The sequence below is a fragment of the Macaca mulatta genome, chromosome 6 (genome assembly GCF_049350105.2).
Source record: "Macaca mulatta isolate MMU2019108-1 chromosome 6, T2T-MMU8v2.0, whole genome shotgun sequence".
NCBI classification, from domain to species: domain Eukaryota; kingdom Metazoa; phylum Chordata; class Mammalia; order Primates; family Cercopithecidae; genus Macaca; species Macaca mulatta.
In genome coordinates, this window is record NC_133411.1 from 80,207,900 (window position 1) to 80,227,036 (window position 19,137).

Here is a 19,137-nt window from a genome sequence, read left to right on the forward strand (position 1 = left end):
GGGTCCCACTCTATAGGCAGTGGGGCAGGGGAGGGGAAAGGATATATTTTAGTCTAATATAGAAAACTTGGTCTGATACAATAATCTAAATAGTCATTTTTGGTGACTGATCAGTGTCTTTACGTAAAATATTCAGTGTCTCAAGTTTTTTCCCTCTCCTACTCTTCCTTGTCAAGCTGCTGTTGAATGTGATTTCCTGGCGACAGTGGAGGTTAATGGCGGGGGGTGGAGGTGGAGGGATGGAAAGTCCCAATCCTTCAATCTGCACTGCACCTCCTGGGTCCTCCTGGGTTCTGCTGTGGCTTGACTGGTCTAGGCTCTTCCCTAAGGCATGAGTGCTTTATTACTGGGTGTTCTGGCATCTGTGATAAAGGTCAGCAGCTGGGATTGTGGTGCTAGTCAGGACCTGGTGATTCTCCTTCTGGCTTCACCCTGACTTGGCCCCACCCTGGCTCTTCCGCTACAGAAACCTTGGACTCTCTTCCCCTGGCTGCTGACCCAGATGCTTCCCCCAGAAACGTCTGCCATCTGGTCTCTTCCTTTGCACCGTGGTGGGCCTCACGACAGGCCACAAGCGCTCAATTCAGGCCACTTCCTGTTCTTCTCCGAGGCCTTCGGGATTTATGGGATCCCATTCTCACCATGTAGGCACCTGAGAGTGGCCCAGGAAAGCTGAGCCTGGCCCCGCTGCTTGACCTTGCTCTTCCTGCAAGTGTGCTTGGGTAACGGTCGTCCTCATGATAGTGTGGGGTAGCCTGCAAAGGGATCTACTGCAGAGCCCCAGACGGAAGCAGGAAAAACCCACCGGCCCTCAGAGTAGCCCCCAGCTTATTTCACACTGTTCCGCAGAGGCAGGGAAATCACTTGTCTCATCTGTCTGGTCTGTGACGTTCCTGACAATGGAGCGTCCTGGTTAAGAATGTTGACAACTCTCACATCCAGCTCTCATTCATCCCTACCTACCCGGTGGTGTTTCCGACTTGCGCAGGATAATGAAACAGGATTCAGGAATTAAGTAGGGCTTCTCAACCAGAAGAAACAGAACAATTTGGAGGAACGCCAGGTAGTACTTGGCTTTCATCATTCATTCATCCATTTGTCCATTTATTCATTCATTCAAAATGTTTCCATTGAGAACACATAAAAAATAAGTGAAAAAACATACATTTCCATGGAGAATTCTCTATTTTGCTAGCATAGTTTTTTGTCTATAGAACTCAATTACTTTTGAGGATATTTAGGGGGCCTGAAACACATGTGGCTGTAGGGATGGGCACTGGAGAATGGAGCTCCTCATGAATTATAAAGAAACAAAATATTTTTGTGTGCCAGTGTCTTTCCATAAGATTATAGGGGATTTAACTTATTTGTAGAGTTCTTTGTGATGATGACATATGGGGCATCTTCCTCATTAGTTTGTATTTTTAGAGTCACTTGAAGTGGTCTTATCAGAGTCCGCCACTTCATTTGAGGTCTTTCGGTTTTATCATGGTGTTTTTATATATCAGGTTTTCCTCCCCTCAGTTTGCCAGTTTTTCCTTGATGTGGACTAATTTGCTTTAGGCCTTAGAGAACTGCATCAGAAGGAAGGGGCTTGCTGATTAAATCTAATCATGCCAAAGTCCACACACCACACATGACTGAATATCTGCTTGATTGTGTGAGGGAAGCAAGGAAAGAAAAAGTTATTTATACATTCAAGAGTCCTTTTTCCAAACATAAACATAGGGACTCTTGAAGGCTACTTGGTGCTACTACAATGAGGAGTGAGGACTTGGAAAGATTGGTTTTTGTTTTCAGAGGCCTGCATTTCACCCTGCTTCTCCTGACTTCCTTCTATGTCTCTCCTCTATTACAAGGGAAAAGGCTTGTTTTCTTCTTCAATAATTTTGATTAGTTCTTTCAAAACAGCAGAATAGGACTTTTTTTTAAGGATCTCATTTTAGAGACCCTAAGTGTACCTGTTATTTAGGAGGGAGTTTAAACTGTGCTTTTCCAGGGGGCAGGGAGGAGCTGGAGAAACAGCTCTCACTCCCAGCACCTCTGGAATCCACTGGCTTTGTCCCTAGCTGTTACTGTGGCTAACAGGACTGCCCTGAGAGGCCTGACCTCCTTCCAGGGACCACTTTTCTTGTTAAAGGATCACCAGGAAGGTGAGGTAAGTTCTGAGGGTGAATTGGGTATTTGGATTGAGACTCTAGTTTGGTGAACGGAGGTTCCCTGGGTTCTCTCAGATACTCTTGCTATGTATTAAAATCTACAGAGTTACTTTAGCTTACATGTGACCCACAGGAAATTCCTGGGCTGAGGATAATTTTGGAATTTGGATGGATCCTCTCTGTAACCTTAGATCCAGCTCAGAAGAGTACGGCCAAGACTAATATCAGGAAAAATCCTGAGAGAACCTTAGAAGAGGAATGGGCGAGGAGATGAATGCTAGTTTGCCTCTGGAAATGTCCTGTCCACCCCAATTTTTAGAGACTGGGTCTCACCCAGGCTGGAGTGCAGTGACAAGAACATAGCTCACTGCAGCTTCTAACTGCTGGGTTCAAGTGATCCTCCTGCCTCAGCCTCCTGAGTAGCTTGCATGTACAGACATGCACCACCACATCCAGCTAATTTGTTTCATTTTTTTATAGAAACAAGGTCTCGCTGTATTGTCCAGGCTGGTCTCGAACTCCTGGACTCAAGCATTCCTCCCACCTTGGCCTCCCAAAGTGCTGGGATTATAGGCATGAGCCACTGCACCCAGCTCATAGATGTTCACTTTCATTGCGAGGGTAGGTTTTTTCTTTCTTCTGGGTCACACTAAGACCATAGGTGAAAAGGACTTTCTATAAACCTCAGAAGTTGGTGAAGGTCCCTTTGAATGAGGGAATTTGGGAGATTGTATACTGCAGCGGGTGGGCTTTGCTCTCTGTCAGGACTGTTTGCGTTCTGGTTCAACCACTTAATATAATAACCCGGGCAGGTTAATCACTTTCCCTGGGCCTTAGCTTTCTTGTCTACAAAACAAATATGATAATGACTCATGCAATTATGGAGAGTAAGTTTGGCAGATGGTTAAAAAACAATTCTGTATATGCTTGGGTAAAACGTTTCCAGTTAATATATTTATACATATATTATCTGATATGGTCGACTTACTGATAACCTACCATTTTGCATAAAATCACACAGCTTTTCTTTACATAAGAGGCACATTTTAAAAATATGACTTTTCCAGACTCTTACTTTAGATATAAAGATGGTTATTGTTAAAAATCTAGAAATTTAGTTGAAAATAAAAACTGCTTGTATTCTATCACCTAGAAATAGCAGTTGACACCTTAGTTTATCTTTTAGGTCTTTGAGTCTTGAGTATCTTGAGTGTTGTGCTCTTAAACAAAATGAGATAATGTATCTACTGTTCTATGAATGTTTTCTCAGCAAGACTCAGCAAACTGCCAGGGGTGAATAGGACAGCGCCAGGAAGCGGGTGAACGTACCTAGGTACAAGTCACACTGTAACACATTAATGAAACTTCTTAATGGAAAAATACCAGACATTTTTCAAATACCATTTTCTTTGGTTCAAAATAGGATACTTGGTAACCCTAATTATTACACAAAGGACTTTGAACTACATAGCAGAGTGTCTGCAGAGAGCCACCATTGATTAGCTGTGTGCCCTTGGGAAGTTACTTAAATAGCACTGCAGTTTCCTCATCTGTCAAATGGAATTGTTTTGGGGATGAAATGTGTTAATAAATATTAATCATACAGTGCCTGGTTCAGAGTAAGCACCATAGTTATGTTAGCTACAATAGTAGTAGTGTCTGATACAATTACCCAGTGTGTAGCAGGTGTTCCAGAGATGCTGACTCTTATAGTAGTTCATATTTTATGTCTATTTCCTCCTTTTTAATGTTTCTCTTCCTGATATCTTCTTCCCAGTACCTTTACTTTGCATATCTGCCTGATTATCCCATTATTTTGTTAGCAAAGAGGTAGCCTATCTGATATTTTAAATAAAGGGATTAAACAGTAATACTCTTGGGCTACTGCTACCAGAAGGCATAAGAGGTGCATGGTATTGTGGTGTTTTAGACAATCTGTAGCTGAGACCCTAGTTGGGAGGTTGCTTATCCTACCAGGAAGAGCAAAAGAAAACTCTCATCATCAGAGTGTGATAGATGACATAGGACAAAATACAGAGATAATAGGAAGAGCTCAGAGAAGAAGGAAAGCCTCCTGGTTGGGTCAGGGGACCTCCTGGGGAATAGACAATACTCACTGGGCTCTGAAGACTTTTTTTTTTTTTTTTTTTTTTTTTTTTTTTGAGACGGAGTCTCAGTCTGTCGCCCAGGGGTTGGAGTGCAGTGGCACGATCTTGGCTCACTGCAACCTCTGCCTCCCAGGTTCAAGCGATTCTCCTGCCTCAGCTGCCCGAGTAGCTGGGATTACAGGCATGCGCCACCATGCCTGGCTAATTTTTGTATTTTTAGTAGAGACGGGGTTTTGCCATGTTGTCCAGGGTGGTCTCGAACTCCTGTACTCAGGTGATCTGCCTACCTTGGCCTCCCAAAGTGCTGGGATTACAGGTGTGAGCCACAGTGCCCAGCCTGAAGATGTGTTTTTAAGAGTCGCTGATAGAGGCTGAGGGTTCCGTTCTGGGCCCAGCAGGTTGCACAGTACCTGGTGATCAGTAGACACTCAGTAAGTATGGGAAAAAAGAATGAATGAATGAATAGGTGAATAAGTGAATGAAAGTAGACAGTGACACTCCCATCACAACATGTAGCAAGGAGAGCCTATCACAAGAAAACCTCAGAATCTGAGAAAACATTACCAGACCTGAAGAGAATTTTCTGTTCTTGATGAGAAATGATTTATCTCTTCAGTGAATATTCATTATCCACTGCCTGCCTATATGGTTGTATGTACTGGGGAGATGGTGAACAAAACTCTCTTTGAAGTTGCTGTTCTCATGGAGCTTATGTTTTAGTGGAAGGAAACAGATGACATACAACGAGCAAATAAATCTCTAATATGCTAGGTGATGGTAAGGGGCATGAGTGAAAATAAAGCAAGGCTTGGCGGTTGCCATTTCATATAAGATGATCAGGGAGAGTCTCTTTGGTAAGATGACACTGGGGCAGAGATGAGAAGAAAGGGAGAAAGCAAGGCATCTGCATATCCAGGGGCGGAGCCATGCTGGAAGGTGGAGCAGCAAGTGCAAATGGTCTGAGGCAAAAACAGCAAGGAGGCTTGTGGGGCTGGAGTAGAGTAGTGGGCAGGGCTTCAGAGAGGCTGGGAGAGAGTGGAGAGGGGCAGGCAACGGGAGGCACTCTAGGTCATCCTTCTGGCCTTCACTCAGAATGAGATGGGAAGCCGTTGGAGAATTTTGCAGAGGCATGGCATGACTCGATTTCCTTTGTCTGTCCTGTGGAGAAAAGGCTATGGAGGGCCAAGAGTGGGAGCAGAGAGACTACTGATGTAACAGTTTAGGAAGAAGACAGTGGTGGCTTGCCTGGTGTTGCAGTGGAGGTGATGAGAAAGGTCAGATTCTGAATCCAGTTGTGAAAGGAAACAGTCAAGGGTGACTCCAAGGAAAGACAGAGTTGCCATTTTTTGGGAGAAGTTGGGTGTGGGGGTGGGAATCAAGAATTCAGCTTTGGACCTGTTGTGCTCGGCATGACTGCTGGACAACTAGGAGGAGTATTGAGGGGATAGTTGTGACTCAGGGGAGTGCTCTGGACATCTGGACTGGAGTTGAAAATGTGAGAGTCATCATCATATGATGGTGTGTGATGCCACGCTGTCAGATAACCAAGGGAAGGGTGGAGAGAGTGGAGTTTGAGGACTGACCCTAAAGTAGTACAACCTGCCAACATCCAGAAGATGAGGAGGAACCTGCCATGGGGCCTGAGAAGAAAAGGCCAGCAAGGTGGGAGGACCTGGAGAGCCTGGTGTCCTGGAGGATAAGGACAGGAAGTGATCAACTGTATTAAATACTACTGTAAGTCACAGAAGGACTGAGAACTGACTATAGGGTCTGTCATTTGAAGGTCTTTGGTGACCATAATGGGCACTGTTTCAGGAGAGTGTTGGGAATTGAACTCTAAAGTAAGTCTCCCCCATTTTATGGTGGTTATTCTCAGTGAATGTTTCTGCTGTTCATAAAGGTCTAGAGTTAAAGTAAAATACAATGAATAAATGAAACCAATCTACTCAGCCATAGTTAAGAGATATCTGGACTGAGAGGCCCTCACCTGACTTTTGCACTCTGGCATCCAGAGTGGGCCAAATCAGGTCGGCAGCAGGTTTGCGGAAAACTGCCTTAGCTGGGTTTGTTTATGTCTGGGCGTGGGTCATTTACATAACCAGTCAAGTAGGCCACATTTTGCTTTAGCTACGAGGCTCTTAGCTTCTTAAGGGAGAGGTGGATTTTGTTGGAAATCAGGTTTGAAGAGACCCTAGGCTGGGCCGTGCCATTAACTGTTTCCTGCTAGATTGGAAGTAGTTGTAAATGTCAGAGTGAAGGGAGGCATCTGCAGCTGCCTCTTCCTCTCCCCCTTACTAGTTCCAATTCCTCTTCTTTCTATGAGTGGAATCTATTTACTTTCTATTGTCACCCGTGTCACCTGATTAGAGGATTCAGTACAGCAAGGACAGGCTTATGAAAATTTTGACTTCACAGAGCCCTTATGGAGTCACCTAGATCACATTACAAAGCAGTGAGAATAGGAGAGTGGAGAGCTGGGGATCCCCTTGGAGTTGCTGTTTATCCTCCAGGCACTTTGCAGTGAGAAACTGGCCCAAGTCCACTTCATCATGTTAGGACATCTTAGTTTCTGAAATCCTGCCTTTGTTCTTGAGAAATGCTGTCTCTGATTGTCTGACTTTATCCTGCAGTTATAATCCCTCCCATTTCATGAGAGCTCATCCTTCAGTCCTTGGAGGTAAATCCTGTGGGCAGTTTGACAGCTTTTCTTTCTCTTCACAATTTATGTTTTTCAGTTAACCATGTCCAGGATAGATTTTTCAAAATTTCTTAACACCAACTAAGTCTGAAATAAAAGTTACAACATTTTAAATGCTCTTCGTGAAGCAAATGGAATGTTTTGTGCATGCCAGTGGCCTTGGGTTGTTTTTGAATGTGTAACGTTATAGCAGAGGTTGAAATTATTTTTAAAAAGAATCAGAACTAAACTTATGCCACCTCATTTACTTTTTAAATATTTAGGAAGCATAACTAATAAAGCATTTATAGGGTGCTTACTATGTCAGAGTCTGCTCTAATCACTGAAAATATTAACTCATTTAATTTTCACAATAATTCTATGAGATGGATATATTATTGCCTTATTTTACAGATCAGGAAATGGAAGCACAGAGAGCTTAGGTAACTTGCCCCAGGTCACACAGCTAATAGATAATGGAGTAGAGACTTGAACCCAGGCAGTCCAGGGCTCATGCTTTTAACCACTGCAACACACTAGTGCTTTTCACTAATTTAAAATCTGCAGCCATTTAAAAATGGGAGTTGAGCTTTGGCTACTTTTGTATTGTCTTTGAAATATATGCTTACTAAATATTAAAAATTAATGTTATCAACAAAATTATAAAGTTAATTTTTAGCTAAGAAAAACTTCCTATAAAACAGCATTAATTTAAAACAAGTAGCTGGTTCTTACTGCAAATTATTTCTACATGCTCATTGAAAAAGTCCATTTTTGGGGATCAATAACTTTTTCACTTAATTTGTTACTGGAGTAGTTACATATGGAAGTGATAAAATCATATTTCTTGAAAATATTGAAAAGATACCTTTAAGAAAAAGAAACTATTTTTGGGGACTTTCTGGCCTAACCCAAAAAGCGTGCTAGACAAATTTGAAAAGAGCTGTAACACTTAAAAAAAAATGAAACTATTATAGCTTTTCCTTTGAATAGGCTGACACATGGTGGAGCAATTAGCCATTTTAATATAAGTAGCTGATGCTTACTTGAAAGTGTTCTTTAAGTCTTATTTTCCTTTCATGATCAGTCTTCTGCTGGTTTTAAGCCCGTTATTTGCAGTGTTTAGTGTTGAAGTTAAAGGATTGGTGGTCCTGTTAGTCTGCGTCATTTTCTGGTTTGTGAGTCTGTGTTCTCTTCTAGATCCTATTGTCTTGAGACATCTTTTGACAGGTAGAGGCTATGTATGCCTCAGAAAAATACTCAAAAGGATGTTTATGCTAGTGTTATTAATGATTGCAGCAAGTGACTAAATTTACATGTCAGGTTCTAGGTGGCAGAAGTAGAGAGGAGATTATGCTGGATTATACTCTTGCACACCCATGTCCTTCACAAGACTTACCGTCTCAGTGGAGCCATTACTCGAGTGACAGGATGATGACATGGGCTAAGCCACCTTCTCTTTCTTTTTCTTTCTTTCTTTTTCTTTCTTTCTTTCTTTCTCTTTCTTTCTCTTTCTTTCTTTCTTTCTTTCTTTCTTTCTTTCTTTCTTTCTTTCTTTCTTTCTTTCTTTCTTTTCTTTCTTTCTTTCTTTCTTTCTTTCTTTCTCTTTCTTTCTTTCTTTCTTTCTTTCTTTCTTTCTTTCTTTCTTTCTTTCTTTCTTTCTTTCTTTCTTTCTTTCTTTCTTTCTTTTCTTTCTCTTTCTTTCTCTTTCTTTCTTTCTCTCCTTCCTTCCTTCCCTTCTTTCCTTCCCTCCCTTTCCTTCCTTCCTTCCCTCTCTCTCTCTTTCTCTTTCTCTCTTTCTCTCCTTCCTTCCTTTCCTTCCGTTCTTTTTCTCCTTTGAGAACAGGGTCTTACTTATTCTGTCATCCAGGCTGGAGTGTAGTGGCGCTATCACAGCTCACTGCAGCCTCCGCCTCCCAGGCTCAAGCAATCCTCTCATTTCAGCTTCCCAAGTAGCTGGGACTACAGGTGTGTGCCACCACACCCACCTGATTTTTGTATTGTTAGTGGAGACAGGGTTTAGTCATGTTGCCCAGGCTGGTCTTGAACTCCTGGGCTCAAGTGATTCACCTGCCTCAGTCTCACAAAGTGCTGGGAATTATAGGTGTGTGAACCACCGCACCCGGCGTAGGCCACTTTTTGAAAGTGTAGGGTGAATTCCTCTAGGAATAGTCATGCAGATATTTTCTTTTGATAATTCTGTTGATTGAAGGAGAAAGTCTCAGTGTGGTACTCTTGCATCTTTAACATTTCTTGAATCCTTCAGAATCTCCCTTTACAACAAAGAGAGAGCAGGCCTCTCAGACTTTCAGTTTTGATAGGCAAATATTTAGTCAGACTCTAATTTCATTGTTTTGTTTGCATTATTTCAGTACATTTAATTCCCTTCTACTTTTTTTTTTCTTTTTTTTTTTTTTTTGAGATGGAATCTCACTCTTTCGCCAAGGCTGGAGTGCAGTGGTGCCATCTCGGCTCTCTGCAACCTCCATCTCTGGGTTCAAGCCATTCTCCTGATCTGCCTGCCTCAGCCTCCCAAAGTGCTGGGATTATAGGCGTGAGCCACCATACCCGGTCCTCCCTTCTGCTTTTGACAGGAATAATACTGGCTTTCTATGTACAGTGGGGATAAGATTTTTCTTAATATTAAAGGTATTTCTTAAATTAATTTCATTTAAAGAAAAAAGGTGAGTCCATTTAAAGATGAGTACAAAAGAATATAGGTGAATATATCCAGGAAATAGTATAGGTGATATATAAATATGGCAAATTTGTGAGTTTGGTAGAAGAATGATAAAAGCTTGGGAAGTGTTCTGATATCTCAGATGGCTGATTTTGTAGAGACCCACAATCTCTTCTTTGAAATTCTTGGGACCAGATTTGTTTTGGAATTCAGAATTTTCAGATCTTTTTGGCCTGGTGTTCATACTGGTATGATATGACTCCCACAGGAGAAATGGGGGAATGCTATCATCAAGTCTATTAATATTTCTGCAGCAAAATGTGTCATCATTGACACCAAGTAGAGCAAATAAAGAATATATATGGTCCAATGTGGGCTCAGGTCAGATTGTACTACACAATATGTTTTTGAACCAAACTTATGGGGAAAATTCTGATTTTTAGAGCTTTCTGGATTTCAGAATTGCAGTTAAGACAATGTGGACTGGCTGGGCGCGGTGGCTCACACCTGTAATGCCAGCACTTTGGGAGGCCGAGGCGGGTGGATCATAAGGTCAGGAGATCAAAACCATCCTTGCTAACATGGTGAAACCCTGTCTCTACTAAAAAATACAAAAAATTAGCCGGGTGTGGTGGCAGGCGCCTGTAGTCCAAGCTACTCAGGAGGCTGAGGCAGGAGAATGGCGTGAACCCAGGAGGTGGAGATTGCAGTGAGCCAAGATCACGCCACTGCACTGCATTCCAGCCTGGGCAACAGAGTCAGACTCCTTCTCAAAAAAAAAAAAAAAAAAAAAGACATTGCTATAAAGAATACATTGTGTATGTAAGAAGAAAATATGACCGAGCGTGGTGGCTCATGCCTGCAATCCCAGCACTTTGGGAGGCTGAGGTGGGTGGATCATGAGATCAGGAGGTCACGACCATCCTGGCCAACATGGTGAAACCCCGTCTCTACTAAAAAAACAAAAATTAGCTGGGTATGGTGGTGCGTGCCTGTAATACAGGCTACTTGGGAGGCTGAAGCAGGAGAATTGCTTGAACCAGGGAGTTGGAGGTTCAGTGAGCCTAGATGGCGCCACTGCACTCCAGCCTGGTGACAGAGCGAAACTCCATCTCAAAAAAAAAAAAAAAGAAACTGTTTTTCTTTAACATTGTATGTTTCCTTCAGAAGCTTAATGAATCTCACACTTCAGTGTTCTGTGTGGAGAAGAGATAGATTTAGAAGCAAAATCTGAAGCCAGGGCCATTTGACTTATTAAACTACAATTCATACAACTTTGGAACTTTTGTGATGTCCTCATTACTTTCCAAGAAAGAATGGATATTTTTTTGCTCATGGTACATCAGCCCAACAGTTATTAATCTTTTTTTATTTCCTGATTTGCTCCCATGGGCTTACGAGGTTTTATGTTATGACATAGATAAGACAGGCAGTGGGACAGGTGACATTTCTAATGGAATAACAGCAGTACTATCACTATGTACCCATTCAAGAAAACTTACTGGGATGTAAGTGAGGATGACATTTACTATAGGTATAACATTGACTCTGCCCTCTGAAAGTCATTTACACATACTGAAAATCTGTTATTACCATAACACACTATGATTAGTATTAATAACCTTGCGCTTCACACTGAATATGGTTAAAAATTGCTATCTGTAATAATTATAATAGTAATTCTGACAAATAACATTTGTTGAGCACTTTGTGCCAGGCATGTGTCAAGTTTTTACATGTCTGAACGCACTTAATCCTCATAACCACACTATGAGGAATGCATAATAGTAATCTGCTTTTATGGATGAGGAAACTTTGTGAAGATATCTGGAGGGGGAGTAAACTAGCCAAGGTCACAAGAAACAAGGCATTCTAGCTCGAATGTGTTTTATTGCCTTTGACTCTTCATTCTCTACAAACACAGTAACAGCTTAACTCTCTGGGACTCAATTTTTAGGCCACCTCATCTATTTGGAACAAAGCTGAGACATGAAAGCAAGCATAAACATTTCTGTAACCAAAATAGAAGGCAAATTCTCCACGTGTGAGATTCTGCATGTTAGCAAGCAGTACTGAGCCAGAACTGCTAGGCTGTGTACTCTCTTGGGTTCTTTAGTAGAGGGTCGTTGAATCTGAGCACATCAGTGGAAACTGAGGATCACAGTACAGTCACTAATACTTCTAAATTATTAATAAAAGAAAATTAAGTTTAGTTATCAATAAAGGGAAATGTAGTTTAGTTTTTGTTTGTTTTGAGATGGAGTTTCGCTCTTGTTGCCTAGGCTGGAGTGCAATGGTGCAGTCTCAGCTCACCACAACCTCCGCCTCCCAGGTTCAAGTGCTTCTCCTGCATCAGCCTCCTGAGTAGCTGGGATTACAGGCATGCGCCACCACACCCAGCTAATTTTGCATTTTTAGGAGAGATGGGGTTTCCCCATGTTGGTCAGACTGGTCTCAAACTCCCAACCTCAGGTGATCTGCCCGTCTAGGCTTCCCAAAGTGCTGGGATTACAGGCATGAGACACTGTGCCCAGCCTGAAATTTAGTTGCTAATAAAGGGAAATGAAGTTTAGTTTTAAAATATAGTAGAAATTGAAAGCAAAGATTTAATTGATTTTTACAAAGATTTAATTGATTTTTCCCCCTCTAATGATGGGGAAAATAACGCTTGAGGTGGGCAAATATTTATCTATCTAGAACTTTTCATCCTATATGAAAATTCTAGATAGCTGAGGTTTGGATATACATGAAAAATTACTTGCACGTAGATCTTAAAATCTAGCAAAAAGCCACCTTAAAAAAATGCACTTGACTTTTTTTCTTATGGTCTAAGAAGGTAAAGCTTGACTGTAAAATAAACCCCTTCTCCTTTGTTTGCCCTGTTTTCATTTTTGTACTCTAGATCGCTCCTTCGATGTCCTAAAAAAATCCAAGCCACCCTCTACTTTGCTTGCTGCAGGCCGGCTTTCGGACATGCTGAACGGAGGTGATGAAGTCTATGCTAACTGTATGGTGATCGATCAGGTAAGGCCCAACTGACATTACAGGAGGGTTTCTACCTCTCTCCAAAACCTGGATTTGTAAGAAATAGATTCAATGTTGTTGTGTTCCTTTGACAGTTTTAGCCTAAGAGCAGCAAAGAGGCTGCTGTTGCGGAGTCTCATTGTATGAGCATTTAAGCATTTAACTTAGGTGCTTACTTCAGAACACAATACACCTTACTCAACTGAGAGGCACTGTCAGGGAGGGGTCTTGAGATACTGCCAAATGGGAAGAGTGTGAGAACTCTTCTTCGGGGCCCAAGTAGGAAATGACAACTGTGCAACCAATGTCTCCTCTACAGCTTTTCAAAAAACAGTATGTGTATGACTTGATTATGCAATATTTGTATTCAAATCCAGCAAATGGAATGAGCAGGTGCTTGGTCCCAGCACCATAGGAAGCTGTCACATAAATTACTTGGTTAATCGTTACAACACATCTGTTAACATGTAGTAAGATTGTAGAGCTTTCATATCAATACAGAATGGTATCATACTAATACAGGATGGTATCATACTAATACAGAATGGTATCATATTATAAGAAAGCTGGAATCCTTTTGAACTTTCCACTCATTCCCTGATAGAGACTTTTGAGCTAAATCTCATAGAAGCAGATGGTTTGAATGTGCTGGCATCTTCTTGTCTTTTGTTCTTTTCTCTGGCTCAGTGATCTTCAAATTTTAGTATTTATAAAAATTAAAATATATATCTGAATATTTCTACACACTAATATATGGAGGATTTAAGGGTTTTTCAAGGGTAGTTTTGACAACACAATTTCTGCCTTATAAACTGACTTTAAAACCTAATCCCCATATAAGATGCACCCTGTCTACTCACTGAGCAGTAAGACATTTAACCCTTTTATGTTGTTAATATGCATATATTTTACCCTATTTATAGATACATTCTGTGATCTAAACTGTTTTTTCCATCTAGAGCTCATTTTCAGCCCTTTAGTAGCACATCTCTGCATTTTCCTTTTGTGTTACAAAGCACTGTTACATCAAATGCACCACAGATTGGGATGGTTGTCATAATGACAGAGAAACCAATTAATCAGAATGGACTTCAGCTGTAAATAACTGGGGTTTTTTTTTGGTATAAACTAACTGAATGTCAGTCGTAGTTATAGAAATCTAGAATGGGGCATGGAGTGTAGGACACAGTGGGAGTTCTGAGGACATTTTCAAGATACAGGGTGTGTTAGTCCCTTCCCACACTGCTATGATGAAATACCTGAGACCGGATGATTTATAAAGAAAAGAGGTTTAATTGACTCATACTTCTGCATGACTGAGGAGGCCTCAGGAAACTTACCATAATGGCAGAAGGCATCTCTTCACAGGGCAGCAGGAGAGAAAATGAGTGCTGAGTGAAGAGGGAAGCCCCTGATAAAACCATCAAATCTCATGAGAACTCCCTCACTGTCATGAGAACAGCATGGGGAAAAACCACCCCCGTGATTCAGTTATCTCCACCTGGTCCCGCGCTTGACACATGGGAATTATTATAATTCAAAGTGAGATTTGGATGGGGATACAGAGCCAAACCATACCACAGGGTAGTTGGACTTGGTGTGATCTAGCCATGTTCTGGTATTTATTTATTCTTTTCCAGCTTTATTAAGGTATAATGAACAAATAGAAATTATATATATTTAAACTGTACAATGTAATGTTTTGATACATGTACATATTTTGAAATAATGACCACAATCAAGCTAATTAAGCACATATATCATCTCATATACTTATTTATTTTTGTAGTGAGAATACTTAAGATCTACAGCAAATTTCAAGTACAAAGTGCATTATTAACTATAGTCACCATGTCGTACATTAGGTCTCAAGAACTTATTCATTGTGTAACTGAAAGTTTGTACCCATTTTACCAGTACTTCACCATTTTCCCCACCCTCCAACGCCCAGTAACTACCCTTCTACTCACTGTTTTTATGAGTTTGACTTTTTTACATTCCACATATAAGTCAGATCATGCAGTATTTGTTTTTCTGTGTTTGGCTTATTTTACTTAGCATAATGTCTTCCAGATTCATCCATGTTGTCACAAATGGCCGGATTTTTTTTTCTTTTCTAGGGTTGAATAATATTCCTCTGTGTGAGTGTGTGTGTGCACGTGTGTTTGTGTGTGCATGTGTATGGAATCTGTCACAATGGCAGAGTGCATATGCAAAAGTGATCCCATAAGATTATAATACCATATTTTTACTGTATTACTTTTCTATATTTAGATATACAAGTACTTACCATTGCGTCCCAGTTGTCTACAGTATTCAGTACAGTAACATGCTGTATAGATTTGTAGCTTAGGAGAAATAGGTTATTACCATATAGCCTAGGTGTGTAGAAGGCTATACTACCAGGTTTATGTTAGTACACTCTATGATGGTCGCACAATAACAAGATAACCTAAGGATGCGTTTCTCAGAACATAGCTCCATACTTAAGTGAGGAATTACTGTATTTATCCTTCACATTTCCAAAGTGATATCTTTTGTATGCTAATGAGATGACTGGTGGCTGGCAGCCCCTAGGTAACTTCAGGATGTGGGCTGGTCACAGGAGAGGCCAAGGCAGGATTACAGGATTGGGATTTTTAGCTCCACCCACTGGCATCCATAGAGGGAGGAGGGGCTGAAGGTTAAATTGATCACTAATGACTAATAATTTAACCAATCATGCCTGCATAATTAAGCTTTCATAAAAACCCAAAAGAACTGGGTTCAAGAGATTCTGGGTAGCTGAATACATGGGGGTTCCTGGAGGGTGGTGCACTTGCAGAGGGCCTGGAAGCTCTGTGCCCCTTCTGGAGTTCCTTGCCCTAAGCAACTCTTCCATCTGGCTGTTCTCTGTATCTTTTGTAGTATTCACTATAATAAACCAGGAAATGTAAGTGTTTCCCTGAGTTCTGTGAGTTGCTCTAGCAAATTGATTGAACCTGAGGAGGGGCTGTGGGAACCCCATTTTATAGCTGGTTGATAAAACAATCTGGGGCTAGTGGTTTGTCATTGGAAGTGGTGGGGGAGTCTTGTGGGACTGAGCCCTGTGGGACCTGACTCCATCTGCAGGTTGATAGTGCCAGAAATGAATTGAACTGAATTAGAGGAAATTCAGTGGCGGATTGCTTCCTTGCTACATGTCAGGGGAAAACCCCATACATTTAGTCACAGAAGAGTTCTGTGTTGACTGTTGAGTGAGAGAATAGAAAAAACACTGTTTTTATCCCTATATTTTCAGAAAATCACACATGTGCCACATTTTCTTTATTTATCTGTTGATGGACACCTAGGTTGATTCCATCTCTTGGCTACTGTGAATAGTGCTGCAGTGAACATGGGAGTGCAGACATCTCTTTGGGATAGTGATTCTGTTTCCTTTGGATATATACCCAGAGGTGGAATTGCTGGATCATATGGTAGTTGTATTCTAATTTTTTTTAGGAACTTTCATACTGTTTTCCACTGTGACTGTGCTGATTTACATTCCCAACAGTGTATAAGAATTCCCCTTTCTCCACATCCTTGCCAGCTTTTTTCTTTTTTTTTTTTCTTTTGTCCTTTTGGTACTAGCCATTCTAACAGGTGTGAGGTGATATCTCATTGTAGTTTTGTTCATTTTCCTGATGATTAGTGATGTTGAGCACTTTTGCATATACCTATTGGCCATTTGTGTGTGTTATTTTTTGGAAAAATGTCTATTCAGGTACTTTATCTATTTTTAAATCTGGTTATTTGTGGGTTTTTTTTTGTTTGTTTGTTTTGTTTTTTTGCTATTGAGTTGTGTGAGTTCCTTACATATTTTGGGTATTAACTCCATATCAGGTGCATGATTTGTAAATATCTTCTCCAATTCCATAAGTTGCTGTTTTATTTTGTTGTTTCCTTTGCTGTGCAGAGATTTTTTGGTTTGATGTAGTCACATTTATTTTGCTTTTCTTGCTTGTGCTTTTAGTGTCACATCCAAAAAATGATTGCCAAGACCAATGTCAAGGAGTTTTTCCTCTATGCTTTCTCCTAGGAGTTTTAAGGCCTCATGTTTTATGTTAAAGCCTTTATTGCATTTTGAGTTGATATTTGTGTATGTTGTAAGATAGGGATCCAGTTTAATTTTTTTGCATGTAGCTATCCAGTTTTCCTGGTATCATTTATTGAAGGATCTATCCTTTCTCCATTGTGTATTTTTAGCACATTTGTTGAAGACTAATTGACTGTATTTATGTGTGGGTTTATTTCTGGACTTTCTATTCTGTTTCATGTGCTCATGTGTCTGTTTTTATGTCAGTACCATAATGTTTGGATTACCATATCTTTGTAATATAATTTTAAGCTAGGCAATGTGATGCTTCTGACTTTGTTCTTCCTGCTAAAGATTGCTTGAGCTATTCTGGGTCTTTTGGGATTCCATACAAATTTTAGGAATTTTTTTCTATTTCTGTGAAAAATTACCATTGTAATTTTGATAGAGATTACATAGAATCTGTAGTTCACTTTGGGTAGTATAGATATTTTGACAACATGAATTCTTCCAATCCATGAATATAGGATATCTTTCATATGAATTCTTCTAGTTTGTGAACATTCTTCTAGTTTGTTTCCATTTATTTGTGTTGCTTCAATTTCTTTCATTGGTGTTTTATAGTTTTCAGCGCATATATTTTTTGTCATGTTTTGATTTTAACAGATTTATTCTGTTGCTATATTTTCTCAGCTGTTTAAATAAAATACTTCTTGAGACCTTATCTTTTTTTTGTTCTGAGCCTTAGTGAGTACTATAACTATAGTATTTCCATTTACTTCAAGTAACTAAAATTGTAAATTACTCGATATTATGTGGGAAAAACTATATATATATTATGCTTTTATATGTTCTTAGATACATTAAAAATGCAAAATTTATCAAACCAAAGATTTGGTAAATAAAAGGTTAGGATATAATTTCCTTCCTTCCTTCCTTCCTTCCTGCCTTCCTGCCTTCCTGCCTTCCTTCCGTTTTGTGTTTTGAGACAGAGTCTTGCTCTGTCATTCAGGCAGGAGTGCAGTGGTGCCATCTTGGCTCACTGCAACCTCCACCCCCCAGGCTCAAGCAATTCTTGTGCCTTAGCCTCCAGAGTAGCTGGGGTTACAGGTGTGTGCCACAACACCTGGCTAATTTGGGTATTTTTAGAAGAGAGAGTTTTGCCATGTTGGCCAGGCTGGTCTTGAAATCTTGGCCTCAAATGATCTGCCCACCTTGGCCTCCCAAGTACTGGGATTACAGGCATGAGCCAGTACACCCGGCCAAGATATAATTTTTATTTTGGAATATTCTGGGTGAAAGAAGTATTGCTTTAATGATGTGAAGCCAAAAAGAAAAAGTAAAGTATGCATTTAGAGAGAACGCAAACAAGTTAATTCAACAAATGGAAACAGCAGATTGCCAAGTTGTGAATTGAAAATTGAGAAATAAAACTAAGTCTGCAACAAAATCACAAAGTCCATTATATTAGCATAGTACTTTTTTTTTATTGCCCCTGTATCTATTTGAATAGCAAGGACAATGTAAGGAGTTCAAATTCTGCATATTTAAAATGCTTTCCAGCAATATCTGAAAATAATCTTATCTAATTTTCTTTATCTTCCTCAACCTGGCAAGGAAACCTAAAAACATTACTAGCTTATATTAATGTTTCCTATTAATTTTCAAGGTTATCACCTTCCTGTTGAGAAAATTCACATGATGAAAGTTACTTTGAAAATTTCTGTCATATAAACTACTTTGAAAAAAACATTTGTTTCATAATTTCAGTACAGAGAATCCCTATATACACTTTACTCAAATTCCTCAAGTGGTAATATTTTACTACATTCTACTTTGTCATTCCCTGAGTGGGTGGTTATGTGTGCATGCAAATAGTTAAATTATCTCTATAAATATTTCTTAACCATTTGAGAATAAATGAAAAATATGGTGCCCCTTTACCCCTTAATCTTTCATGGTGTATTTTCCTAAAAACATGGATAGTTTCTTACATAAGCACAGTACAGTTACCAAAATCATAAAGTTATCATTGATACAATACTATTAGCTATCTCCAGACCTTATTCAATTTTAGCGAGTTGTCCCAATAATGCTCTCTGTTGCAGAAGAAAATTCCATTACATGTGTTACATATAGTTGTTGTGTCTCTGTAGTCTCCTTTAATCTGGGACAGTTCCTCAGTCTTTGTGTTTTATGATGCTGATATTTTAAAAGAATACAGACTGGTGTTTTTGTTCTTGTGTTTTGCTAGAGTGTCTTTCAGTTTTGGTTTATCTGTTATTTCCTCATAATAGGATTCAGGTTAGGCATGTGTAGCAGGAATACTATGGAAGTGATGATGGGTGCTTCTCAGTGCATTGTATCAGGAGGCATAGGACATCAATCTGTCCCATTACTGGTGATTTTATTAGTATCTTTCATCTGCCAAG

The 19,137-nt window shown here is 40.0% G+C and overlaps 1 protein-coding gene and 1 non-coding gene across 9 annotated transcripts in view; one reads left to right on the forward strand and one right to left on the reverse strand.

Moving 5' to 3' along the window:
* The window catches only part of ARHGEF28 (Rho guanine nucleotide exchange factor 28), a 313,068-nt gene that overhangs the window by 195,984 nt on the left and 97,947 nt on the right, over positions 1-19,137 (forward strand). For all 8 annotated transcript variants that reach the window (XM_078004863.1, XM_078004862.1, XM_015140272.3 and 5 more), the window contains one exon: positions 12,527-12,648. In XM_078004863.1, coding sequence (XP_077860989.1) covers positions 12,527-12,648 — 122 coding nt within the window. The remainder of the gene's footprint in view (positions 1-12,526; positions 12,649-19,137) is intronic.
* LOC114679131 (U7 small nuclear RNA) lies at positions 7,837-7,898 on the reverse strand. Its single transcript, XR_003730810.1, has one exon. It is a non-coding gene; the product is annotated as a U7 small nuclear RNA (small nuclear RNA).